At 45.0% G+C, this 27,741-nt stretch overlaps 2 protein-coding genes and 1 non-coding gene across 3 annotated transcripts in view; 2 read left to right on the top strand and 1 right to left on the bottom strand.

Moving 5' to 3' along the window:
• Pask (PAS domain containing serine/threonine kinase) overlaps window positions 1–102 on the bottom strand; it is a 55,745-nt gene extending 55,643 nt beyond the window's left edge. Inside the window, exon 1 of the mRNA XM_075952046.1 lies at window positions 38–102. The gene's annotated coding sequence lies outside the window, so the exon portion shown is untranslated. The remainder of the gene's footprint in view (window positions 1–37) is intronic.
• On the top strand, window positions 77–27,522 carry Ppp1r7 (protein phosphatase 1 regulatory subunit 7). Its single transcript, XM_075952048.1, has 10 exons — window positions 77–436; window positions 3,041–3,169; window positions 7,509–7,564; window positions 8,092–8,157; window positions 8,635–8,765; window positions 9,557–9,719; window positions 11,682–11,798; window positions 15,279–15,383; window positions 18,725–18,811; window positions 26,239–27,522. Exons 1-10 carry the CDS (start codon window positions 385–387, stop codon window positions 26,413–26,415), a joined length of 1,083 nt encoding a protein of 360 aa, XP_075808163.1. The 5' UTR covers window positions 77–384; the 3' UTR covers window positions 26,416–27,522.
• LOC142837241 (U6 spliceosomal RNA) lies at window positions 24,086–24,187 on the top strand. The gene has a single exon (XR_012908231.1). It is a non-coding gene; the product is annotated as a U6 spliceosomal RNA (small nuclear RNA).
• Window positions 27,523–27,741: the final 219 nt, after the last annotated feature.

Below are 27,741 nucleotides of genomic sequence, written 5' to 3'. Positions count from 1 at the left end.
TCGTGCAGGCTCCCGAGGTCGCGGATGCAAGTCTCACCTGCCTCATCTGTGGCCCGTTGCGCTCTCCTGACCGCCGTACCTCCACGCCTCCGAAAGTCGACATGGTGGTTTGGGCGAACCCGCAAGTTTGAAGTAGCTCCCATGCTTCCTGATGCCTTGCCGGGAAGTCGCCCTGCTCGCCTAGACGCCTCTCACTCCTCTTACACCTAGCTCAGGTGGAGCCGGCTCCTACGGGAACTACAACTCCCATGAAGCACTGCGCTCACGCAAGCGCGTCAACTCGCGCTTCTATGCTCGGTTCCATTGGCTGACTGACAGGGCCGGGAGTCCTGATTGGTCCATGGCCTGAGGCGACAGATTCCGGAAAGGGGTAGAGCAGCCAATATGGCGGCGGAGCGCGGCGCGGGGCAGCAACAGTCGCAGGAGATGATGGAGGGTGAGCGGCCCCTGCGGGCGACCGGGGAGCGGCGAGCTTGGGCTTGGGCGGGCACGGCCTCTTGCCGGATCGGAGCTCGGCCTCCAGCCACAGCCTCGTATCTCTGTCAGCTGGCAACCCGGCTGGACGGGGCGGAGAGGCTCAGAGCCCGAGAGCCCCGGCCCGAGGGCAGCAGCGGGCAGGGAAAACCGGAGCCCCGGGAACAACGTGGCGCGAGCCCGCCCAGGAAAGGGGGACGGACGAGGAAGCGGCGGCTATGGGAACCTAGTCTTAAAGCTCCGAGATTGACAGGCGAGGAGGCGGGGGACTGTCCTCTGTCAGCTCATTGGGAAACTGAGGTTTCAGGCGTGGGGACCTGCCAAGTCCGTAGTTGTTCAGGAGGCATGGATGGAAGAGTCTGCTCGGGAACCGAATGGGTTGTGGCAGAGCGATGGGTGGCAAGGAGGTCCGGAGATTGTTTACGAGGCGGTGTCTTGTTTTCTTTACGTTCAGAATCTTGGACTAAATTCAACTTTCTTCCCTTTTTCATTGTGTTGAGTTGTGTCATCATATACATACATACATGCATACACACATATATTACATATGTGCATGTTTTGTACACAGTTGTTAGATACATAATCGTTACATGTGTGAATATTTATGTGTGTGTGTGTATATATATATATATATATATATATATATATATATATAGCTGTGTGCGCGCGCGCGCGCGCGCGCACACACACACACACTTAGAATATCTATCATAGCATCTGGCGAATCTGAACCCTTAAATGCCTTTTAAAGCCTTCTCTATTTTGGTGAGTTTTCCTTCTGGAAGAACAGTCACGCAGTCACTCTTCTGAGAAGATTGCTAGGGAAGAGGGTTGCAGAGCAAGGAACAAGTGTGTTGGAAGAAAAGTCCAGTGTGTTTAAGAGTGGTGATGCTGCCCTGGGTTGGGCTTTGAAGGATCTCTAGATGTCATCCAGGCTGGGGACAGGTAGGGAGGACCATTCCAGAGAAAGGAAACCCAGTCCAAAGCAAAGGAGTATGGAAAAGAGTTTGACCTAAATTAACAGTCAGATGAGACGGGGGTTGGGAAGAGCCTGCAAGGCTTCCCAGAAAAGATTATGGAGAGCCTAAAAAGGGAGTCATGCTGGGGCTTTCTTTTACCTTTTCAGAGCAAGGAAATGTTTCTTCCTATCTCACCCTTCCCTCCTCCAGTACCTTTCTCTCCCTTCTTTCTCTGTTTCTCAGTAAAGTGCAAATACAAAAGCCAGGCTTTTCTCTCTTCCACTCCCACACCTGTCATTACCAGCTGACACTCGTATTTCTATAGCCTCGTGTCTTTTGGCGGGGAGGGGTTTTGGGTTTGTTTGTTTGGTTGGTTGGTTTTTTGTGGGGTTGGTTTGTTTGTTTGTTTGTTTGAAGATAGGGTCTCACTATGTAGCTTTGGCTGGCCTGGAGTTTGCTATGCGGACCAGGCTGACCTAGAACTCAGAGATCTACCCATGTCAGTCTGCCAGAATGCTGGAATTAAAGGCATGCACCTCCATGCTTAGTGAGCTCCATGTTTTGTCACTTCTCTGTCATGGCCAATACCTTAAATCAGACCTTCCTCCTCCTGATATATTTTCCTTTTTGTTAGACTGTCATCCCCAGGGCCACACAGTCACATTTTTGCACACTGTCCCAAACTGTGGAACCTCTGCTGACCTGAGGATAAAGGCACAGGTTGCAGCAACTGTCCTTTCTGTCCTCTGGTTCCTCAGAGACTGCTACACTGAACCTAGTTTCCCTAATCCTGGATTGCAGACTGTTTTGTGCCTCTTGGTAACTCATACATTCTCCATGTCCTTCACACAGGCCACTCTTGTGCCCTTTCTCGTTTGGTTCTGATGGAGGTCTGGGGAGTGTACTCCCCTAACTCTTTTCTACAGATACGAAAATTGAGGTTTAGAAAAGAAGACCATTCGTCAGAGCCTCGTGTGATTGTTGCTTTCTCACAGCCTGTTTATTTACTCTGAAAAGCTTTGCATTGGTAACATTGTCATGTGATCTTTTCACATTAGTAGGTTACCTGGCATCTGGCACTTGAGACGGATTCTCATTTTCATTGGAGCTCCTCCCTGCCCCCAGTCTGGTTTTAGCTAGCCTTGATTTCTTTCAGAATGTGGGGCCCTGTAAATTGAACCAGTTTTTCATGGCCAAATGGATAGTGGGACATCAATGAAGGTATGTGGTAGAGGGATCACAGTGGTCCCCTCTCGTGATGGACATCAGGTCAGCTGGGAGAGTCACCTGGAAGGTACTTCACTATGTGGTGCCGTTAGTGTTCCTGATCACAGGTGGCCTAGAGGCTTTTGGAACACTTGGCAGTTCTTTCCAAGCTCTTGGAGGGGAAGAACAGCTTGTTAGTTGTGCCCATGTGTCCTCTCGGGTCCTGTCTCTGTGTCTTAAATAGTGCTGGGACATAGAAGACATTCAAGTGTTCATATAAGCTGAATTCAACTATTTCAGAAAGAAGTCTTGCTGAGTTACAACTTGTGGTAATCTGTTCTCTGTTCCTCAAATGGTCACATGAAGTGGATGTGAATTCTCACTGATGTGTTTGGGTTCAGTTGACAGGCGGGTTGAATCTGAAGAATCAGGTGATGAGGAAGGGAAGAAGCACGGCGGTGGCATCGTGACAGACCTCAGCCAGCAGAGCCTGAAGGATGGAGTAGAACAGGGGGCGGAAGACCCAGAAGGTACTGGGCATGGTTAACCTTGAACTCATTATTGAGGGGGGAGTGTGCTGTTGAAGATTGCTGCTTCTTTGCGCGTAATGTCTCCTCGTGGAAGCAGTTGTGTTCTTCAAAGGTCCCCAGTAGATTGGGTAGCTGGGCATGCTGGCAGATTTACAGTTATGGGTAGAGTAGATCCATTTCTGCTGAAGAGACAGTGCTACTACTGATGATATTGGCACTAATGTGCCACCTAGAGCAGAGCCAGAAAATGGTTTTTTAATCCTTTACTCAGAAAGTAGAATTTGAAGAGAGCATAGTGATTGACTGCTATGCTTCTGTACCTGCCACAGTGATGAGAAATCACTTCTTGTCCATCCTTGACATTTCTTACTTGAGACAGGATCTCACTGTGTAGCCAGGCTGGTCTTGAAACCATTATGTAGCCCAGGCTGGCCTCAAACTCAGAGATCTGCCTACCGCTGCCTCCTAAGGATATGTGCTACTGTGCCTACATCCACCTCGATATTCATCTAGGCCTGAGAGACACCTGTTACAAGCATAGATGTTAGGTAGATCACTCCATTTGGAACTGAGCAGCTTCCTATGGTGGGTTTTTTTGTTTTGTTTTGTTTTGTTTTGCTTTTTTGAGACAGGGTTTCTCTGTGGTTTTGGAGCCTGTCCTGGAACTAGCTCTTGTAGACCAGGCTGGTCTCGAACTCACAGAGATCCGCCTGCCTCTGCCTCCCAAGTACTGGGATTAAAGGCATGCGCCACCACCGCCCGGCTTCCTATGGTGGTTTTATATCCTCCTCAGTAATGGCCTATGCTTACATGTTTGCTCAGAAAATCAGTTTACATGGAAAAGAATGACAGAAAATATATAACGACAGGAAAATGTCTCAGCTGAATTGTTGGGGGGGACAAATTTGTAAGTAGGATGTATCTTAAAATATGACTTTTAGTTAAAAAACATGAGTATTTAATTTTACCTGCTTAAAAAGAAAACACATTAGCATTGCTGAGGATCTCTTTTAACAGAAGACTTGAGAGGAAGCTGCCTCTTAGGATTTTTCAGATTTGTATGGATTTTTCAGGTGTTCATAATTATGCATTACCTTTATAAAAATAAATTTGCAAAAACATAGCTACTTTTTAAAATAGCATTGCTCACTGTGTGCCAGCAAAGATGATTGGTAACTATGGTAACCAAATTTTAAGGCAAAAGGAGATTACCACAAAAGTACCCACCACAGTTAGTTTGGAACTTCAGAGCTGATATTCTGGAGGTGATGTGGGTGGATAAAGCAAATGGGCGCTGTCATCATCATTTGATTTAGTCACGGAAGGGCTGAGATCTATGCCACTGAAATATTAGGCTACCTGGAAGACTTGGAAGTTAGAGCAGCATGATCCTAGGATTTGTTTCCTGTTTGTTACTGTAATGGGTTTCTCACTGTAAAAGAACCCTAATGTGTGATAGGTGAGGAGAGTAAAAGTCCCATGTTAGCCAGAGATCCCTACTGCAAGGCAGGCCAGTTGGGCTAGAGCCCAGCTTACTAAAGTCTATGCTCTTGCCTCTAGGTGACTAGAACACATAGTAATTCTCTGGGAATATGTATTTCTGCTCCTTAAAAATCTGGAACTGCTCATACTTACATACGTTTCAGCAGAAGATATTCAAACGTCAATCATTACCTTCCTATTTTTCCTAACTTATGTATGTTTATATACATTTCACATTAATGAGGTGTATATGTATACCGGTATGTATGTATGCATGTAGATGCCAGAAGACAGACTCAGGTGTTGTTCCCCAGTTTACTGTTTTTGAGACAAGGTCTCTTACTGGCCTAGAAATGGCCATTTACACTGGACTGACTGCAGCAAGCCCACATGTTTGACCTTCTCAAGTACTGGGGTTACAAGTATACCATCATGCTCAACGTTTTTATGTATGTTCCAGAGATCTAACTCAGGTCCCGGGCTTACACAACCCCTTCACTAAGTTATCTCCCAACCCCTCTCCCCCAGCTTTTTTTCTTCAGTACTAAGGATTGAACCCAGGGCCTCCTTACACCTGCTATACAAGACTCTACAGCTGAGCTATATCCCTAGACCCTTACTTTAAAAATTGCAACTATGATACTTTCAAAAGAGTGTTCCGCCAGGCGGTGGTAGTGTGCGCCTTTAATCTTAGCACTCAGGAGGCAGAGGCAGGTGAATTTCTGTGAGTTTGAGGCCAGCCTGGTCTACAAGAGCTAGTTCCAGGACAGGCTCCAAAGCTACAGAGAAACCCTGGGGGGGGGGGGGCTCCAAACCAGAAGTTTGTTCCAGTTGGTAACTTTATTCCAGGTTAAGCTGGTGTTTCAAGAAGGGACAGGAACAACCCATGCTGGATGCTGTTGTTAGACGGGAAATTTTGGGCTGTGCAGCACATATCCTGAGAAGCCTAGGAGAGCCCCATTTCTAACCCAGTGCGGCTGCTGGTTGTGCCTACTTTTAGTCTTCGTGTCTGGTTTGTACATCAGTGGCCTGGCTACTTGCCTTAGCTACAGTGCCTTCCTGTCACAACTTCCTGAGCTCATGGATGGTGAATTACTGCTTTTTTTTTTTTTTTTTTGAGGATAAGGGGACTCTTGTAATGTCTTCTTGTTTGTCTAATTCCTTTTATTTAATACCAGATTAGTTCATATACTATAAATTATAGGTAAACAACAAAAGTAACATTTTAGTTGGGTACTGTTGACTGCTGTAGAGAAGACATCATGGAAAGTCAGTGAAGTGAATGGCCATGGAGGGCCAGTTCTTTGTTATTAAGGTGGTCCCTTGCCACATGCTTCTCTCTAAGGCCTCCAATGAAGAAACAGGCTGACCAGCACATAGTCTGCTAATGTTTGGAGGAGCCAGATATGGGCTGAGGTCAAGAGTGCGTAAGCTGGCTCTACTATAGATGCAAGTGCATGTTTGCACTAAGGAAAAGAAACACAGGAAAAGGGAGCCTAGGAAAAAAATAGTAATAAGTGATAAGAAGTTAAAGGAAATAGAGGCGAGAGTATTCTGGGACAAAACAGTTTAGACTCAAAGAAGCAATCAAAAAAAGCAGTCTGTTTCCTTCCTACAGAAAGCTTCAAGATAAAAAATGTCTTAAGGGAAACACCATCTATGACGCCATGCAGCTAGGTGTGGTGGTACTTATCTATCATCCCAGCGTCTGGGACCTGAAGCATTAGTATTAAAATTCAAGGCTAAGGGCTGGAGAGATCGCTTAGTTGTTAAGAGCACTGGCTGCTCTCAAAAGACATGGATTCAATTCCCAGCACCCACATGTCAGCTCACAAGCACCTTGTAACTCTAGGTCCAGGGGACCCTCTACTGGTCTTTCAATTGGTGGACCGACATACCTGTAGACAAAGCACCCATGTACATAAAATAAACATTTAAACAAGTTCAAGGCCAGCCTGAGCTACAGAATGAAACCAAGGCTGAGAAAAAGGGTGGGGCAGGAATCCAGTCAAAATAGCTTTATTTGGATGTCAATGGCTACGAAATAAGAGGAAAAACTATAAGACCACTAGGGAAAGCAGATGACACTTTGGTAATAAAGGGAAATGCTGTTAATCTCAAGTGTTTTGGGGATATGTGCACATGTATTTGCATTCCTCTGTTCCTTAATTCTTTCAGCATTATTTTTAATCAGATGAAATGCAAACGGGGCTTTCATATGAGACTCTCCACTGCAGCAGGAAGCAGTTTGTATCTGGCTCTCTAGGGCAGATAGTCTCATGACATCCAAATGGTCTTCTCTGCTGGAATTAGTTCACCAGGCTTCCAGTTGAGAAGTACCCTTAAATTATTCAGTGAAGCTCTTTGATCCTGTCTGTTGAGCTCTGCTTCATTTTGTTTCCCTCTCTGTCAGGGAAGCATCTGTAGATGCTGGGCTAGTTTCCAAAGCAATAAAAGGCACATCCCAGAACATGTAATACGCCCAGCATGAGCTGTATTCAAGTGGCCCAATTTATTGCCACAAACAGAAGGGAAAGAAGACATGGGTAGAGAGGCTTCTGGCAACACAAACTCCAGGTATTCCAAGGTGACAGTCATGATGGGAACGTGCTTCCCGGCAGTGACTAGGCTTCCCTGGGTTCACCAAGACTCAGGCAGCTGCTTTCCTCCTCCTTCCCACCAAAAACTTCAAGCTGCCTTTTGGCTTCTTAGGAGGTTCAGAGGCACAGATGACTTTTGGAGGCTTTGCTATAACACTTCTCATCTTTAGTGTCCCTTGCATCAAACTTCTCCAGTCCTAGGGCAGAGTAGCAACTCTTTATAAACAGAATTGTTCTTTTTGCTTGTTTGTTTTTAGAGGAACATGAGCTGACAGTGGATATGGAAACCATCAACCTGGACCGAGATGCAGAGGTAATGCTGCCTGCATGACTCAGCCTCAAAGGGCATGGTTACAGATGACCCTAGCTATCAGCTTATCTTTTATAAAGGTGGCAAATTAGTGACTAAAGAGATCACCCAAGACTTTTTTTGCTTAGTTTGATTTCCTGTATTTTTACTATTTTTAACACTAGCAGTTGAAATCTATTTCTGTTTAGATAGTTAAGACCTGTGTGACAAATGAAATGCTTTTGATTCAAGTTATATGTATCCAGTGGTCATATTGTTGATATGGGTCCTTAAACCCCCAATTTTGGAAAAGTGTGGCTGTGGATATGTGTCCAGTTGCTAGGGAATTGGATTCAGATTAACCACTGGGTCAGTTTTACATAAAACTAACATAAATCACAACTAAACAAAATGTTGACCTGCCAATCACAAATGGATCTACTAGCCTCACAGCCTCTCCCTTCCCTTCTCTTCTGGTATTCTCCTAAGCAGCTCCTGGCCAGGTCTCCAGAAACTCTGATGGTTCTAAGCAAAGTTCCTCTGTGTTTCAGGATGTTGATCTGAATCACTATCGTATTGGAAAGATTGAAGGCTTTGAGGTGCTGAAGAAAGTGAAGGTGAGAGGAATCTGTCGTTGCACACAAGGTGACTTGGTAACATTTACTTGGAGAATATGCATAATCCTTGTTCCCATCCTGTGGGTGACGCTGGCCTATATTCTCATGTTTCTCTTCTGAGTGGGACAGGTGGGAAGTCTGGGCTCTAGTACTGCCTTGGCGAGGCCTTGCAGTCTCCTGTACTAACTAGCTCACTACAGTTAAGTTTACTTCTCAAAATGGAGCCCAGTAAAGGTTCCTCCAACTGCGAGAACTTGACTTACACTCCAACCCTATTCAGGGCCTTCCTCCCCAAACAGGTATGCTCAATATGGGTCTTCCTGACTTTCCTTTGGGCCTGTGCATGTTCTCAAGTAGAGGAGAGTAATTCCAGCTTCTTATCTCCACTCACTGCCCCTTGAAGGTCAGCATGAAATAGCCCCAAGAGTGTGGCCCTGTGTTCTTTTTGCCAATGCTGACCCTCTTCCTATCCTCCAGTCACTCTGCCTACGTCAAAACTTAATTAAATGCATTGAGAACCTGGAGGAACTGCAGAGTCTTCGAGAACTGGATCTCTATGATAATCAGATCAAGAAGATTGAGAATCTGGAGGCGCTGACAGAACTGGAGTGAGTAGGGAGACCCAGAGGAGATGGGATGGGCTGGGTGACGAGGGTGACCTACCCACTGCCTTGCTGTAGTCCTGGAGGGCTGCCCTGTGCTAGAGCTCTAAGAGGGAGCAACAGTTTCTTACATGCCATTAACATTGAAGGCTGAGTTCTTTCAATAATAATGTAAGAACTGGGAAGTAGGATCTTTAATCCATAATCCCCTTTTTAAAAAACAAGTGTCAGCCACATTTCTGACTACAGGGATCAGCTTTACCTGGCTATAGCCTTATCTGGCTTCATTCCTTTGTTGGTGCTGGCTTTTGTTTTTGTTTCTTTTTGAGATCATGTCTGAAGTAGTCCAGGCTGAACTGAACTCTCTGTAGCTGAGATGATCTTGAATCTTGAGCCCTCTGCCTCCACCTTTCCAGTACTGGCCTTACAGACATGTGCCACCATGCCCGTCTGTTTTGATTTTTCTTTGTTTCAGTTTTAGTCCAACACCACTCAGGTTGAACATGGTACTAGGCTCTGCCGTGGACACAGGCATAAATGAAACCTGGTTTCTGTTCTAGATAGGGCAGTTAGGAAACAGTGTTCATAGCCTGCAGGTTGCCTTTACTGCCCTCCAGGCGCCAGACAGCTTCATGGTCCCATAGGTCAGCTGCAGTGTGAGCCAGTCAGTGAGTGATGGGGCCATGGTGAGATCCAACCTCCTAGTGACTGCAGATCCTGGAGGCAGATATCCTCTAAGTGGAATTCTGACTCCTATGTTTCTGTGTTCCTTCAAGAAATACTTTGCTTCTTTCCAGGATTCTAGATATTTCTTTTAATCTGCTGAGGAACATTGAAGGGATTGACAAACTGACACAGCTGAAAAAACTCTTCTTGGTCAACAATAAGATCAGTAAAATTGAGAACCTAAGTACCTTACATCAACTACAGATGCTGGAGCTGGGCTCGAACCGCATCCGAGTAAGTACAGATGGATCTGCAGTGGTGCGCATAGGGTATGTGCTCGGCTGAGGCTTCGTTAGGTTCGTGTTGTTTGGAGGATGCAGGGAAATAGTTAAGGAAAACTGTTAACTGGAAGCCAATATTTTTTTAATTCATTTATTTATTTTACATCCTGGCCACAGCCTCCCCTCCATTATTCCCTCCAGTCCCTCTCCACCATTCCTCACCCCCAACCCCTCCTCTTCCATCTCCATCTAGGAAAGGACACATCTCCTGTGAGTATCAATAAAACATAGCGTATCAAGTTGCAGTAAGACTAAGCACCTCCCCATGTGTTAAGTCTGGGCAGGATGACCCAGTATGAGGAGTAGGGTCCCAAAGGCCAGTAAAAGAGTTGGAGTCAGCCCCTGTTCCCGTTGTTAAGAGTCCCATAAGAGTACCAAGCTACACAACTGTAACATATATGCAGAGTGCCTAGGCCAGTCTCATGCAGGCTCCCTGGTTGTCGGTTCAGTCTAGTCTCCATAAGCCCCTGTGAGCCCAGGTTAGTTGATTATGTGAGCTTGGAAGCCAGTATTAATAAGAACTGTGCTCACACCGACTGATCTTGTCTGGTAATTAGCTTTCATGGCTCTTCATCTGTATCATGGTCCTGTGCCAAGCTAGTGCCAGCTGTGCTCCATAAAGAAAGCCAACTAAGCTTTTCTTTTAAACCTGTTCATAGTAGTTTTCTTTCGTCTGTAACTGAGGTGTGTTTCACACTTGCGGTGATCATGTGATAAGATTTTTACAGCTGAAATGTCCCCCAGAACACTGGGCTGGTCCTTCATCCCCTAAAAATGTCCTCTGGCAGAATTTGGTTTGATGTTCAAGATCCATTTGACCTTGAAAACATGGGTCAGAATGAAAATGAAAGGCCTTTGAAAAAAGGAGTGCTACAGTGTTCCACAGGAACAAAACTAAGTCTTTTGAGATAGTGTCTCACTCACTGCGTAGCCCAGACTGTCCTGGAACTCACAGGGATCTCCCAGTACCAGGATTAAAGGCATATATACTACTACACCCAGCAAAACCCAAGTTTTTGCCAGTTGACTTGTATCTGACGGTCAGGAACCTCAGAGGGTCATATAAGTTCTGATATTGGAAGAGGATCTGGCAGGCAGAGGAGGGAGGCTTGCCCATGGGCACACACGAGGGTTTTGACACCTTGTGTCATCGTGCTGAGTCTATCCTCGGTCTGCTTGGTTAGTGACTGAGGCAGGTATTTACATGCGTGTCTGCCACTCCATGTGTGAAGCGGCTCCCAGTTGGTGTCTGGAAGTACTGTGTCACACTTTGTGGCCTGCCCTTATGGTTCTTCAAGAGCCATAAGGGTACAAAACTAAGACTAAGTAGATATGACTGCACCAAGGAGAAGCAAGGGACGAGGAATGGGAGCAGCCATGGGGCATCCCTCATGAACTTCTGAGATCAAAGTTCCCAGTATCTTGATTTCTGTAGAGGCCTAGGCTCATGGGAATGCATAGTCTCAAAAGCTGTGTAGAATGAAATGCCACTTAGGCCAGAGAAATCAGCGAGCTTATGAGTTTTCAAATAATCCCAGAGCTCTGAAAGTATGATAGTTGGCCGGGTAGTAGTAGCATATTGTCTTGGGAGGCAGAAGCAGGCGAGTTTCTGAACTGGAGGCCAGCCTGGTCTACAGGTATCCAGAGTGAATTCCAGGACATCCAGGGCTATGCAGAGAATCTCTTGTTTCAAGAAACGAGGGGAGGGGGGAGGGAGAGAAAGAGATTTTGGGTTTGGGAGTGAGCCCCAGGAATCAGTCTTCAATCCTCCATCATTTTCGTTCTTTTCCATACTGTATATTCAAGAGATAGTTCATTAGCAAGTTCCCAGAGTCCAAACATCACAGAGCTGAAGTCTTAGATTGCCTCATCTTATGGTCTAGATTCTTTGCTTGATGTTTTGTCCGTTTGACAGGCAATTGAAAATATCGACACGTTAACCAACCTGGAGAGTTTGTTTCTGGGGAAAAACAAAATTACAAAACTTCAGAACCTGGATGCACTTACCAACCTGACAGTCCTCAGTATGCAGGTACTGGGCCTCACCAGCTCCCAGCTTCTCATTCTCACAGGGCCAGACCCATCACACCCAACCTGTTTTATTCCCTTAGTATGTCCGTGACCAACACTGTTTCACAGTCAGTAGATGGTGGAAACATTAGAATCCACAGATCGTAGTACATACACATATATTCTAAACTAAAATTCTGTTCTTCTTATTTATTTTTACTTTTAAGGATTTCAATTTTGGGAGATGGAAAGATGGTTAAGAGCACCAGCTACCCTTCCAGAGGATCCAAGTTCGATTCCTAGCACCCACATGGTGACTCACAGATGTTTTGTTCCACAAAATCTGACACATTTCTTCTGGCCTCCACAGGCACCAGTCACATATGTGATGGTATACAGACAGACAGACATTCAGGCAAAACACCCACACACATAAATTTAATTTAATTTTTAAAAGATAGAATTTCATTCCTTGGACTGAAGAGATGGTTCAGAAGTTAAGAGCACTGGTTGCTCTTCCACGCAATTCAGGTTCACTTCCTAGCACCCACATGGCAACTCACAAATATCTGTAACTCTAGTCCAATAGCCTCTTCTGGCTTCTGAGGGCACCAGGCGAGCATGTGATGCACAGACATACATGCAGGCGCATAAAATAACGTTTATGCGCATAAAATAATAGTGATGTTCATTCCTTTCTCTATTGGCAGTTGAGCAATAAATGAACTCTGTGGCCATCTTTAGGAGGGAGAGCTCACTCCAGTCCTCTCAAGTGTATCTGTTCAGTGGTAGAAATTCTCTGTCCATATTTCACAGAGAGGGCAGACCTTGTGAGACCATGGGTTTGAGGACAGTTCAGCTGTTCAGCACTAATGTATGTATAGACTCGTTAACTTTTATTTTTAATTAAGACAAGGTCTCACTATGTAACTCTTGATGGCCTGGAACTCACTATAAACCAGGCTGGTCTCAAACTTACAAGAAATCCTGCTGTCTCTGTCTCCTGCATACTGGGATTAGAGGTGTGCAGCACTATGCCTGATTCATGTGGACTTTGTTGTTGGTTTTTGAGGTTTCGTTTTTGTTTGGTAGAATCAGACCTTGAAGGGTTAAAGGGAGATATGCCTGGGTGTGCCTGGGATGCCTCGTGTGGCAGGTCCCACTGACATGGCACAGGAACCTCATAGACTGAGTAAAACAAGTATCTTACAGACGACTTCAAAGAGAAATTTTTGAACTGTAATTAAGTTGTAAGATACTCTAAAAGAAATGAAAATTGCTTCCTTTCAAAACAAAAATGAGCCTGGCGGTGGTGGCACACACCTTTAATCCTAGCACTCGGGAAGCAGAGGTAGGTGAATCTCTGTGAGTTCGAGGCCAGCCTGGTCTACAGAGCTAGTTCCAGGACAGGCTCCAAAGCTACAGAGAAACCCTGTTTCAAAAAAAAAGTTAGGACAGGAGAGATGACTCAGTGAGTAAAGGTGCTTGTTGCCAAGCCTGATGATCTGAGTTCAATTCCCCAGGTCCTATATAATGGAGAAAACGGATTTCCTGCAAGTTTTCTGATGTCTACCAGTACACCCACATATACACATTACACATATTAAATATTCTAAACAATACTTTGAGGAGAGCTAGAAAGCAGTTGAGGGCTCTGGATGCTCTTCCAGAGAACCTGGGTTCATTCTCAATGTCCACTTGGCAGCTCCAACAACCTCTTCTGGCCTCAGCAACAGGCATGCATGTGGTACACAAACATACATACAGATAGAACACCCATACACCAAAAACAAAAATGTTTTCATTGATACTTTTGAGATTTTTAAATTGTTATAGTAAGAGGTCCAGCAAGATGGCAGAGGAAGTAAAAGACTCCTGTTACCAAAACTGACCACCTGCCTGGCAGAGGTGACTCACACCTTTAATCTCAGCACTCTGTAGAGGCAGGCAGATCTTTGTGAGTTCAAGGACAACCTAATATACAGAGCTAGTTCCAGGACAGCTCAGGCTGTCACACAGAGAAACCTTGTCTCAAGAAAACAAACAAACAGTGTAGTAGGAGCTTCAGGCCACTTCCTGCCGGCCATCTGGCTAGCTTATAACCCGAAATAACAACACACAAATTGTATTCTTTTAAACACTGCCTGGCCCATTAGTTTCAGCCTCTTATTGGCTAATTCTCACATCTTGCTTTAACCCATATTTAGTAATCTGTGTAGCACCACAAGGTGGTGGCTTACCGGGAAGGATCTTAACCTGTGTCCATCTTGGAGAGGAGAGCTATAGCATCTGCCTCACTTCCCTTCTTCCCAGCATTCTGTGTGGTCTTTATTAATTAACCAATGAAAGCAACAGATAGATAGAAGACACTCCCACATCAAAACAGAAACAAAACAAAACATCTGTATTCAATCCCTAGCACCCATATAATAGAAGGTGCAAATTGACTCTACAAGTTGTCCCCTGACCTCCGTGTACCCGCCATTGCATGGTCATATGCACATACATACACAAGACAAATCTATTTCTTAATTACTTCAAATAAACCTTCAGATACATCTAAAATAAGTATGATTTTCATATAAAAACCCCAAACTTCAACATGATATTCAACCCAGTACAACAGACCCAAAATGTTAGTCCTCTTCTCAAGTCCCATTTCAAGAATATTTTAATTTTTTGATTTTATTATGTTTGTTTGTTTTAGTTATACAGGCAGGGTGTTTCTGTGTAGCTCTGGCTATCTGGGAACTTACTCTGTAGGCCAGGCTGGCTTAGAACTCAGATCCACCTGCCTTGCCTCCTGAATGCCTATTTTTTATTTTTATACGTATGGCTGTTTTGCCTGCGTGTATGTCAGTGCTCTTGGAGGCCAGAAAAAGGCATCAGATACCCCGGAACTGGAGTGACAGATGATCATGAGCAGCTGTGTCCATTCTGGGAATGAAACCTAGGTCTTCTGAAAGACTAGCCAATGATCTTAATCACTGAACCACTTTACCCATCCACCCCCACCTCCCAACACTTTTTAAATAAAATAGGATAAATGGGAAACTTCATTTCTAAAGCCCTTGTATTTCTCATCTTCTGTGTAGCTGACTGTTCTTTTTCTTTTAATATTTTCCTGTGTGTGGTATGAATGTATGTGGTATGATTGTGTGTGTATTCATGCACGTGTGTGTATGTGTTTGCTTGTGGAGACCCCAGATTAGATTAAAGTTGGGAATCGCCCTTGATCGCTCTTCCACCTTATTCATAGAGTGAGTCTCTTAGTCAAACCCAGAGCTAATTTTATGGCTAGTTTTGCTGACCAGCTTGCTCTGAGAATCACCTATCTCTGGGCTTCCATGGCTGGAATCACAGGCATGCCACCATACTCACCTGGCATTTGTGTGGGTTCTGGGAGTTCAAATTTGGGTCTTCAAGCTTAAGTGGAAGATATTTTAACTACTGAACTATCTCCTCAGCCCCAAGAATGATACTTTTTAATTCTCTTCTACAGAGCAATCGGCTAACAAAGATTGAGGGTCTACAGAGCTTGGTGAACCTGCGTGAACTATACCTCAGCCACAATGGTATCGAGGTTATCGAGGGCCTGGAGAACAACGTAAGAGCCCATTGGTCTGTCTGAGGGAGCTAAAGGGAGGTGAAGAGGAAGGGGCGGGTGCTGGCATCCACTGCCCTCCAGGCCTGGCCTCAGGTGGACATACTGCCTACAGGATGTGAGCTAAGGGCCCTCTACCCCAGTGAGTCAAAGGGCCAGCATGTCACATGACTACCTGTGGGGTTTCAACACAGCTATCACAGACAGACACCCTCCTAGGGCAGTTCACTGCACATCTGCCATGTATTCTAGGCCTTTGGGTGATTTAAAAAATCCTTACGTGCCCCTGTATCACACAGATAGCTAACACAAGTATCCTCAGCTCTGTCCTTCCCATTACTCCCTCTGGCCACTGAACTTCCTGCCTTACCTCAGCCTGTAAAGACTCCAGGGTGAGCCTAGCCTGCTTAGAAGGAAGAGCCATGCTCCCTGGCCCCACTCCTGGAGTCCAGAGTGCTGAAGGTCTCCTCCCCACTACCTTTCACCAATCTGTCCACTCCTCCCGCCCACCTCCAGCTTCCCATTCAAGAAGAGCTTCTCCTACTTACAGTTGCCTTTGATCTCACCTGTTTTTCCTCCAAGCATGATTCAAGACAAATAAAATATTTTTTCTTGTTCAATTTTACTGGGGTTGTTTTGTTTTGTTTCAGGGAAATGTTTTTTGTTTATTTGGTTGATTGGTTGCTTTTGTTAAATTGCCATTCAATGCAACAAGATTAGGTCAGGTTTTTGTTCTTGGAATCATCATTATTCAAATCTCATCATAGGTTCCTTTGCCCTTTGTGCCCCATCAGTGAAATTCTGGAGGAAAACCAGTGTTCTGAGTTTTAGTTCATCACTTGTATAAGAATTTTCAGGAAAGCTTAAATTTACCTGTTCAAAGTTTGGTAACCTTCCTCTAACTTTGTAATCAAATTAGGAATTTAGCTAGCATATGAAGCCAGGTGTGGTAGCACTCACCTATAATCACAGCACTTGAATGACGAAAGCAGGAGAATCAGAAGTTCAAGGCCAGCCTTGACTACTTCCTGAGTTCAAGGCTAGCCTAGGCAGCGTGAGACCCTGTCTCAAACACACATAAACAATTAAAACCAGCGTGTGACCTTCTGTAGTGTAGGATGGTAGTTAAAAAGAGAGCCAGAGGCAGCAACTGAGCAAGGGAACTTCAGAAAACCTTGGGGCTGGGTGGGGTGAACACACTGACAGAGCACCAGTACCTCTGCTCCTCACAGGTAGCAGTCCCCTCTAGGGGACCAGCATGTCTATCTGCTCTGTAATTCCCTCATGGTACAGGTCTGTCTTCAAACAGGAAAGAAGTGTGAGTGTAGAGTCTTACCCAAGGCATCTTATAGCTAAGTCTTAGTTACATGTCATGTCTGAAATAGAACAGAGAAATACTGTGTTAACAGTAACTGTGTCATCGTAATGTTTACCTTGATCAAATGTGACAGTCTTTCAGATTTATTTCATTATAAGTATTTACCTAATGTTCTCCCAAGTTTTATCTTAATCAAGAATTTACTTTCATGGTGGGAGAAAAACAAGTGACTTTTCCCAAGTGGCACGTACACTGTCACTGGCCCACTTATCAAATGTTCTTTCTTCAGTGTCCCAAGGCACCTGTCTGATGGATTTGGCTCTTCTGTGCCCTGAGATTTTCCCTTCTTTAACCTAAAATGTTTATTCTGGCTCTTGACCTGGGTGTTTCTTTATCGTGTATATAAATTGCCTTCCCTACCCTGTTGTGTTGTTTTGTTTTTAATTTTGAAGAAATATTGTTTGATTTTGAATAAGCACTCAAATCCTCAAACAGAAGGGGATTGAGTGTATAGCTGGATCTCAGGTCAGAAAGGTTAGTGCACCGTCCTGGGGGCCAGTGTCCACCACCAGCACTCTTCCTGCTGAGCCTTGGACTCAGACTACTACTGTTTCGCTAGTTTAGTCTTACTCATTGAGCTGTCACAAGTGCTGGGGAAGGATTCCGTTGGTGGGCTTGTTCTGTCCCAGCCTGCTGTGTCCTCGGGTTGACACTATAGCCCCACATCGTTGTTTTATGGCTCTGTTGACTCTGAAGCTCCACGAATTGTTACTTGGTACTCTCATACCTGTGCTGTATATCTGGAATCAATGCTTCTAGCATGTGTGCCAGTGCTTGTGTGATGCTTGTATGGGATGTGGAGGCGGGTAGGGTGGTACTGTGGAACCTTCAAGGCATTAGGAAGCCACACCTGTGACATTTTTTAATCAATAGCTACTGACTATGAATTTTTTTTAAATTTCCATTAAAACTTGGAAAGGTTTGGGATCAAGATACCAGGAATGCAGTAGAAAACAAGGACCATGAGTCTCTAAAGTGCTGAGAGATCTTTAGAGCAGATGAGGGAAGGACTTCCAGCCAGCTGTAAGATTGCCATGGAGTCTAGGAAAGCATCCCAGTGTTTGTTAAAACATATTGGCAAGCACTATAAGTTACGGTAGACTTAATTTTTACCATGACATTGTTCTGCTGTTGAATCTTGAAACTATAACCATGAAAACAATTATAAAGCCAGGCAGTGGTGGCGCATGCCTTTAATCCCAGCACTCAGGAGACAGAGGCAGGTGAGTTTCTGAGTTCGAGGCTAACCTGGTCTGCAGAGCTAGCTGTTAAGATACCCAGGGCTACACAAAGAAACCCTGTCTGGTGTGGGGGAAGGAGAGATAGGGCACAATGCTGTATCTTGCAGGTTACTTGTTACCCACAGACACCATCTTCAGCTGCTAAGGTCCCACTTGCCTTCATTGCTTTCCTAAGTTCTAGCAGGCCCCAATATTAGCCCTTCAGTACCTAGGCCTTCCTGGCATCACCCCAGGTAGCTTTGTCCAAGACAGGAAGGCCTCTTTGTTATTCCTCCCACCTCTACTGTGTGCCTGGAGTATCTTATCCTCACCCAAACCTCAAGCTCCTCAGCCTCACTGAAGAAAGGAATTCCACTGTCAGTAATTCAGCACTGTATTTCCTCACAGTAATCACTAAAGACTTGCTACAACGGTTGTCATTCCTTCCTCAAAGCTCAGAGTCACTGCTCTCCCCAGACCCCAAGAACAGGAACAAGGGTTTTACTGGGGTCCTCCACAGTTTAGGAACGGTGAGGGCTTCATGAGGTTTTGAACAAAAACACTGCATCAGGTCCAGCTGAGGAAGCCACAGGAAGTGGGTAGGTGGTATCAGTCCAGCTCTATCAAAGTCGCCCCAAGGCACATAGAGGGTAGCTATGCAGTCTACAGCTCAGCCTCACACTGTTGCATGTGGTTGCATGCTGCTATTGAAGTTCAGTAATCCAGAAAAAATTTTCTTATTTTAGAACAAACTCACCATGTTGGACATTGCATCAAATAGGATAAAAAAGATTGAAAATATCAGCCATCTAACAGAACTGCAAGAATTCTGGGTAAGTCTTAAACATAGTGGGATTGGCATCTCTCTCTTTGGCTCAGTGGGTCCTGTTGAGTAAAACATGTGAATGAATGAAAGTCTGCTAGTCCTGGAAGCCTTGATGCCCAATGAACCATGCCTGTGTCCTGGGGATCAAATGCAAGTTGTTTCATGTGCTGTTACCCACTGAGCCATCTCACCATCCCTGCCTTCGATTTTTTTAGTATACTATTATAGATATATCATTTTTCATTTATTTGTTTGTTTGTTTTGAGGCAAGGTCTCCCTGTGTAGCCCTGACCATTCTGACATCACAGAGTTGTACCTGCCTGTACCTCATAAGTGCTCTGATTAAAGGCATGAGCCACAGTGCCCAGCTGAGCTTTAAATATGTAAATGTATAGTTTTTGTGAAATAAAGAAAACAAAAATTTTTTCCCTCTAAAATTTTTCCAGGTCCTCCCAACCCTTAGTTTCTTCTGAAACGCAGTATGTGTGTTAGTCCTTTGGTAATTAGATCATAGCACATCTGTTGCTCGTCCACCCCTCCTTTCCCCAGGCTTTGCTCTAGATGAGCCTCAGTTTATGTGATTTCTTTTTCTTTCTTTCTTTTTTTTTTGTTGTTGTTGTTTTGTTTTGGTTTTGTTTTTCAGGATAGGGTTTCTCTGTGTAGCTTTGGAGCCTGGCCTTGAACTCACAGAGATCCGCCTGCCTCTGCCTCCCCAGTGCTGGGAATAAAGGCATGCGCCACCATTTCTATTGCTCTGTCTTCAAGATATTATTTTCCCTTCTGCAGTACCCAGTCTGCTATTAAGATCATTATTTAGCTACTTCAGTTTTTGGAGACTTACATATTTATTTGTGTTTATATGTCTTTATAGTACATAGGTATTTGTATGGGTGCCTATGCCTGTGGGTGGCACAGAAGGTAGCTGTGACTTCCTCTGTCATCCTCTGCCTGTTTATTTGAAGCAGAGTTTCTCCCTGAACCTGGGTCTGGCATTTATTTTCTCACTTCGCTAAGCTGAAAGCTAGCAAGCCCCGGTGATTCCATGTCTGCCTCCTTTGGAGCTACAGTTACATACACATGCAGGGTGCCTGACTTGTTACACAGGATCCACAAGCACTCATAACCCTGAACCACCTCTCCAGCTCTAGGTTCATGGTAGCAGGAGTGCACAGCTAGACTCTGGACCCCTCACAGCCGGGAAGGCTGAGAAATAGAGCAACATCTCATGATACGGCTTTTCACCTTTTTATTCAGTCCAGGATCCCAGCCCAAAGGGACGATGCCACCCATATTCAGGGTATGGCTTCCTTTCTTGGTTAAACTTCTTTGGAAGTCCTCTCAGACATCCCTAGACATCTCCTAAGTGAATCTAAACCCAATCATGCTGACAGTGAAGTTAATCATACCTATTTGGTGAATTTTTGTTCTGGTTGTCCTTTTGGATCTTTGAGAACATAATGTTAAGGTTTTTCTCTTTTTAGTTAATATATACACATCTGTGTCTGAGTATGAATTGTGAACATGTGAGGACCTGTGCCTTTGGAGGCCATAAGATGGTATTGAATCCCTGGAACTCAAGTTACAGGGAGTCTGAGCCACCTGATATGACTGCTAAGACCCAAACTCAGACCCTCTACGAGAACAGCACTTGCTCTTAAACTCTGAGCTGTCTCTTCAGCCTGTATTGTTCTTTTTTTATTTCTCACAGATTGGATTTCTTATTAGATTTTTATGTTTCTTTGTCATTTCTTCTTTACATGGCTAGTAACTTCTTGTATGCTGGGTATTGGGAAACTAAACAGTTGTATGTCAGATTTGTGTTGTTTTTCTGCAAAATATATTGGACTTTGTATCTAGCAGGAAGTGAAGTCACTGCTAGACTTCAAGGCTTATTGCTGGGCAGAACTTACATGTTTTGTCCTCTTAGGCTAACCAGCTCTATCCCTGTGTATTGCCCCTCTATGACCTCTAGTAAATGTCATGGGGGCCACAGACATGCCTCCACCCCATGCGGGCCCTGGTAGATTTCAGCCATACTCCCTACTCTCTGTATATGCCTTAGTCTTTGCTTCAGGATATAAGAAGGGAGACAGCACAGGATTTCTGGATTTTGTTTTCCTATATAGTTCACTCTTAACTAGAAATTCTGACATCCCCTCTCCCCACCTAAACATAATTCCACTTGACTTCAGTGCGGCTTCCAGAGCTTGTTTGACTCCCCTTCCTCATAAGAGGCCAGCCAGGGTGACCATAGCACTCACCTATTTGTTTTTCCTCTCGTGAATCACTGGTTTGTACCGCCTGTTGTCCAGCTTATGAAAGCAGCTGTCCCCACACCATGCCCTACTCTATTAGTTTATAGTCTAGCAACAGTTGCTCCAGTGTTGATTGAAGCTGAAACTATATTTGCTTAATTTTGTATTTATGTCTCCCCACTATTAAATGTCATGAAGACCAAAGAACAAAGTTGTTTAGGACTTTTTAATCTTTAAAAAATATAACCTAAAAGTTATTATCTGAACCTTCTTAGTATAGAATAGAATGTTGTGAAACACAGTCATGTTTGTGTGGCCACCACCACCATGCTTTGCTTGTCTTACAAAACTGAAACTGCCCTCGCTAAATACTAATGTCCTTCTCCTACCATTCTCCTTTCTGACTTTATACAGTTTTTGACCTTTTCTCACTGGCTGTTCTCCAGGCTCTTCCTTGTCTTAGCACAAGTGAGATTTTCCCTACTTTTGAAGGATGAGTACTATTCTATTCTGTATATGTTGTTTCTTCTTTTGTCTCACCAACCTTTAGAACAATGCTTGATACAGATCTGGTGAGTCCAAAAGAGGGAGTTAGGGAAGGAAGGTTTGTCATTTGAGTGAGGCTAACCGTGTTAATGTTAGAACCGAGCTTACACATGTCAAGTGAGAGGTTAGCATTCTGCTGCTAGAAACAGAAGTAATCATTGCTGGCACTTCCTAACTTATTCCATTTTTAAAAAACAATGAGATACAGCATTTTGTCCGTGAAGTTGGCAGATTTGTGAAATATGATTGCAGCCAGTCTGTAGTACAGCAACCCCTGTGCTTAGCACAAGTATTTGGAAGCATTTAGAACCATAAACATACCCACTCACTAAAGCATGGTGGTGACGCATCCAGGATCCTAACAAAATGATGAGACATACATGTAAAAAAGTAGTCTTGTGTCATACAATAGGACACTTCTGAGAAATACATCATTGGGAGCTTTTGTTATATGAACATCATAGAGAACACAGACAACGACAGCTATGATGTCTCTAGATAACACCATGTAGGGCTCAGCTAGATGGACTTGGGGTCCAACATGACACATTGTCTTTCGTTGGCCAAAATGTCATCCGGTGGCCCATGATTTGTTTCCCATAGTAGTAAAAGCTTTGTTGCGTTTCTTGATAATAAAAATGCATGTTTATTATACATAAGGTCAGGTTTAAAGAGGAAAGAAAAGCCTTTCTAGCATATATCCTATTCATCTTTTAGATACACTTTTTAGATGCATTATTATATATGAAACCTAGGAACATTTCACATGATGCATGAGTATGGTGGTCACCTGAAAGGCCAAGATTACTTTCTGTAATGTATGGGACCTTAAAAGTGACAAGAAAACAACCAGTAGAAAAATAGCAGGCAGGTAAGTATGGGCAGTGTGTAGCAGTTTGTCTTATTCCTGCTACTTGAAATGTTCCACGTTTACAGTCTGGACCTAGGACGAATGGCACAGGTCCCTGGAGGGCCCACTCCTCTGCCTCTTATCCTTACCAGACTGGTAAAGCAGACATCACGCTGACCAAAATCTACAGCAGGAAGGAGAACCTGGTTTAGCAGCCTAGCTGCTGACACTTACTCTGGCAGCACACATTGCCTGTGTGTCACCAGCAAATGAGTGAATCAGATGCTTCTCTTCTCTCAATGTGCCTCTGCTGGCCTCAGTCCACTGAGCCTCTCGGAACTTCTGTCCTGTGTTTGCAGTCAGTGGTAAGCAGCCTGGTAGTACCTGGCCAGTGACTTAGTGGTTGCTGGCAGAGGCTGTATAGCCCAACCCAGCGTCCTGCACACTGACAGCTCTCTCACACACACCCACACACAGCTACTCTCTTCTCTGCAGACATTTGTAATTAGTTCACACTCTCCGACACCACTTCAGTCTGTCTACACTGTTGGTGATACCAGTGTCCCTGTAGGTGATCTCTCTAATGACCTAACATCTCCATTCCTCCACCTCTTCATCTTTATACTCTTTTCCAAGAACTTCAGACTCATATTGGCCTGGTTACATCCTGATTCCACTTGACCTCACTTCTTCCATTGCTCACCCATTGTCCCCTCTCAGTTCTCCTTCACAGCCAGTCCTTGTCTAGCCTGGCAGCAGGGGTGGACCCTTATCCACTGAAGTTGAGCCAGACAGAGGGGCAGCAAAGGGGGCTTATGATGTCAGGCTTGGACTTGCCCTATTAGGTGATTGCCTGTGTGGAACAGACATCCATCTTCCTGAGCCTGCTGCAATTAAGCATGCAGCCACCAGCATGGCCTGGAAGCCAGCATCTGGGTATCCCAGTGGGTCAGTGCCCACACTCTGCCTTTTATATGCTACTTTTAATCCCACTGTACCAGTGGACACATTCCAGATTCAACATCCTTTCTATTCTGCATCTTTCTTCCACCTCCCAACAACAATTATATTTGATTCCTGTACATTTCTCAAAATAGATAGCCAGCCACTGGCCCTCCATTCTCCTGTCTCCCTGGGTCTTTCTTGGTTGACTTTGCTTCTTTTCTGTTCTGCACCCACAGGAATGCTTCAGCATTCAGTCTTCACTTTTATTTCTCCTTGACAGCCCTATCCAGTCTCACAGATTTAAATGTCACCACTGTGCTCCTGGCAGCCAGCTTCTGTTTCTAGCTCCACTGTCTTTCCTGGATCCAGCTGTCTGCTCTTGTGTTGAGCCATCATCCAAATAGGACAAGGCCAAGCCCGAGCTCATGCATTATCCCCACAGTCCCTCAGTGACTCTGCCCTTCCAGATCCTCAAGCCAGAAGTCTTGGCACCCTCCTAAACGTCCCCTTTCCTGTGTGCCAGATCCACTCCAACATCTAAATATTTGCTCTGCCTTCAAAGTGCATCCAAAACCCCGGTCTCTTCCCACCTCTGCTGCTGCCACTTGCCCAGCATCCTTTCCCTGTACTGTTCTGATGGCCTTCTGGCCTGAAGCCCTGCATCTACCCTCCAAATAAGATCCTTGTGCTTGCTTTGGCTGCACATATACCACATTTTGAACAATACAGAAATTAGCATGACTCTCATGCAAAGATGACAGACATTTATGAAACATTCCATATCTTTATTGTGTATGAGTTAATAAAAAGACAAAGCCGGGCGGTGGTGGCGCACACCTTTAATCCCAGCACTCGGGAGGCAGAGGCAGGCGGATCTCTGTGAGTTCGAGACCAGCCTGGTCTACAAGAGCTAGTTCCAGGACAGGCTCCAAAACCACAGAGAAACCCTGTCTCGAAAAACCAAAATAAATAAATGAATGAATGAGTGAATGAATGAATAAATAAATAAACAAACAAACAGACAAGAACTAGGGCAAAAAGCATTAAGAACCTTCTAGAAAAAATCCTGTATGGACTCCCATTCCATTTAGGAATAAAAGCTTAATTCCTACAAAGTTCCATGATCCCCTCAATGGCTCTCACTGTTGTTTTGCCCATCACTTCCCTAACTTTCTCCACAAATATTATCACTCTGCCAAATCCCGCATTCTTCAGGGCTTCACACAGGATAGGGCCCCATGAATCATCAGTGCAGGAGAAACAACAGTCCCAGAACCTATACTGACCAGGTGCTTCAAACCCAAAGGAATGGTACCAGGTCAAGTCCTATGGACAGTGAAGTCTTAGGACAAGTGCCTGAGAAGCTCTTACATGGAAATTAATCTAGTTCTTGAGATGCTCCCCTCCACTGCATTCTCATCCAGTGACCCTTCATCCTGATGCAATCTTTCACTTCCCCTCTGCTTCACATGTAGCCTGTCTGTCCCATGGTAGGTTCTCAGACTGCAGAGGTCATGTCTCCAGGAGTGGTACCCTGCTTCTTCCTACAGCTGCTTGCTGCAAACCCTGCAGCCTGTAGTATCTACAGACATGACTTCCGACTTCTGCATGGGCAGAACAGGAGCCGCAGGCAGAGTCCTAAAGTTTGATGCTAGACTTGGCTCCTCTGTTCGGGCTGTTGACATAGCAGCTAGTCCTGACTTTATTTTCTGTCTTCAAACCCATAGGTGCAGTAACCCTAAGTGACATGAGTGTCCATTGTGCACACTCCTAACATCTATAGTTAATCCATAGTTAGTGGTGTCATGTTGGTGCTAAGTCAGCCATGGTACACCATAGAAAGTAGCACACTCAACTTATGATTTTTCTCTATCCTGTAGAACAAGCTGTTGCTTAAACATTTGCTAGCTTACCATGACCCACATCTAGGTGGCTACTTTGCCCTTCCCAAGCCTCTGCCTCAGCACTTAGACTGGAAAATGGGTTTGGATAGTTTAACCTGGTACTGTAGGTTCTTACCCAAGGTAGCTTTGTCTCAAAATTTGATCCCAATGTGAAACAACATGCATCTTTGAACAGTGTGGGAGTCATCCAGTTGGGTCTCATCTTGATGGCACATTTGAAAAGAGAGAGCACCCTCCTGCCATGCTCAGACCCCAGCCCACTGTAGGGTTCAGTGTCCCTCATCTGGTGTTGGCACTGTTTGTCAGCCTTTGGTGGCCTTTGCATACAGGAGCTAGACATTCTCAGAAATGTACCACAAAGGTGATCTAAGAGTCATGTTTGGAGTAGAGCAGCCTCTGGCCAGCTGCATTACAGTCAGTGCAGTCTCAGCATTGGTAGCAATTAGTGAAAACCAGTGTGTAGGAAGAGTAGCCAGGCCTGCTTCAGATCTGCTTGAGGGCCAGGTGTACAGCCAGCGCCACTCCGCTCTTCTTAATGAACTTAGTCTGCGTGTGAGCAGGTGGAGCTTTCCCGTTGCTGCTAAAAGGCAACCAGGAAGAGCCAAGTGATGACAGAAGGATCTGTGAGGGATTGGGGTAAGGAGAACTATAGAGCCATGGTTCTCAACCTGTAGGTTGCAACCCCTTTGTCAAACCTCTTCTCTAGAAATATGTACGTTACAATTCATAACAGCAAAATTACAGGTATGGAGTAGCAATGAAAATAAATTAATGGCGGGGGTCCTCGCAACATGAGGAACTATAGGATCACAGCATTAGGAATGCTGAGATCCAGTGCTGTGGTGTGTTTTAATGACCCCGTCTCATACTTGGGGATCCCGGCACATAGGGGCCAGAGCTGATCTATAACAGCCTTTTCCTCGTGTTCCTCCAGATGAATGACAATCTCCTGGAAAGCTGGAGTGACCTTGATGAGCTGAAGGGTGCCAGGAACCTGGAAACCGTGTACCTGGAGCGCAACCCCCTGCAGAAGGACCCACAGTACCGGCGGAAGGTCATGCTGGCCCTACCCTCCGTGCGGCAGATAGATGCCACATTCGTCAGGTTCTGAGTCCTCCTTGCTCCTCACCTGGTCCCTCTCCTCGAAAGAACTTCCCAGCCACGGTTTTTTAATCTACCTATTGCTCCTGAAGTCGTCACTATACCAACAGTCACAACCCAATGGCAATAATCAGGCACTGGTGGTAGTTGGCCTATGATGCCGCACACCATTTGGAGATGCCAACACTATTAAATCTTGCCACGCGGTCTTCCTGGTGAATTGGTGACGGTTATTATAGCCATGGAGAGAATGCAGGACATGTTACAGTCATTTGTTTTTCTTGTCTGTCTATGTCCTTTGCCTGGTGGGCATTTCGGGCTGCTACAACAGGCCCTCAAGTCAGTTTGCAGGGTTTAAGCAGTCATGACCCACAACAGCACATTTGATAGTCTTTCAGACCAATTTTGGAAAGAAAAAAAAATGTATTTAAAAAAATTGAGTAAAATCTGGTCGGATCTCAGATGCTATAGCCCTGTGAGCCTTCCCATCATGAGCACACTGGGCACTGTGTGACCCTGTTCCCACTTGGTGAGAGCCGAGATATGGAGAGCGTCATCACACACCCCCGGCTGTGCTGAAACTAAGTGGTTCTTAAAAACATAAGTAACTAAGCTCTCAGCCACTAGTCACATGGCCTCCTATTCTTACCCATGATCCTCTTGGCCTTATTATATGACATTTCTCTGAGCAAACCACTAGGGCATGAATCTAATGCTGCAAAGGCATTATCATCCCTGGGAGCCTCAAATCTCCTGTTTCACACAGTAAGGACTGAATATGGTCACCGCAGGCTCCTCAACTTCCAGGATTCTCGTTCTACACAGTCTAAGATGGGGCCCCTAACTGCCATATCTGAGTCCGTTGAATTTATTTTATCATCATTTGTGCTCACACTGCGTCTCTTCGTTTCCGTCATTACAGAAGGTTCTAGGCAGCACTGCTCTAGACTTTGTTCAGTATTGGGACAGCCTGCCTTGTGCTGTGAAGCCTGTGCCCAGGTGTCCAAGCTAACCAGTTGGCCAGCTGACAAGGAGTTTGTAACATCAGAGTGCTTACATGGGATTTAACATCCATTCACTATTCTAATTCTCACCAAAATAAACTGTATGATCTGAATCTGTGCGGCATCTCCCTGTCATGAAACAAGCTCTTAGCAAGAAAAGGTGGGTGGAGCAGCATGCCGAGAACATTGTGCCATAGCCCTGGGAGTTCAGAAGGACCGAAATGTAGGTGTCTCCTCTGCAGCCACAGGAGCCCTACACACGTGCACATGATTCTGTAGAGTGTGTAGAGAAGTAATACTGAGGGAACAGCAAGCACCAAAGTGGCACAACC

Source organism: Microtus pennsylvanicus, chromosome 17 (genome assembly GCF_037038515.1).
Source record: "Microtus pennsylvanicus isolate mMicPen1 chromosome 17, mMicPen1.hap1, whole genome shotgun sequence".
Taxonomy (NCBI): domain Eukaryota; kingdom Metazoa; phylum Chordata; class Mammalia; order Rodentia; family Cricetidae; genus Microtus; species Microtus pennsylvanicus.
The sequence above is the reverse complement of the archived record's forward strand: the minus strand, read 5'-3'. Positions and strand labels throughout refer to the sequence as shown.

Bases quoted from the DNA above. Each gene is read 5' to 3' on its own strand.
- Ppp1r7 (XM_075952048.1), top strand. From the start codon at position 385: ATGGCGGCGGAGCGCGGCGCGGGGCAGCAACAGTCGCAGGAGATGATG. The intron at 8,766-9,556 runs GTGAGTAGGGAG...GCTTCTTTCCAG, and splicing joins GAGGCGCTGACAGAACTGGA to GATTCTAGATATTTCTTTTA. The intron at 15,384-18,724 runs GTAAGAGCCCAT...TTCTTATTTTAG, and splicing joins TCGAGGGCCTGGAGAACAAC to AACAAACTCACCATGTTGGA.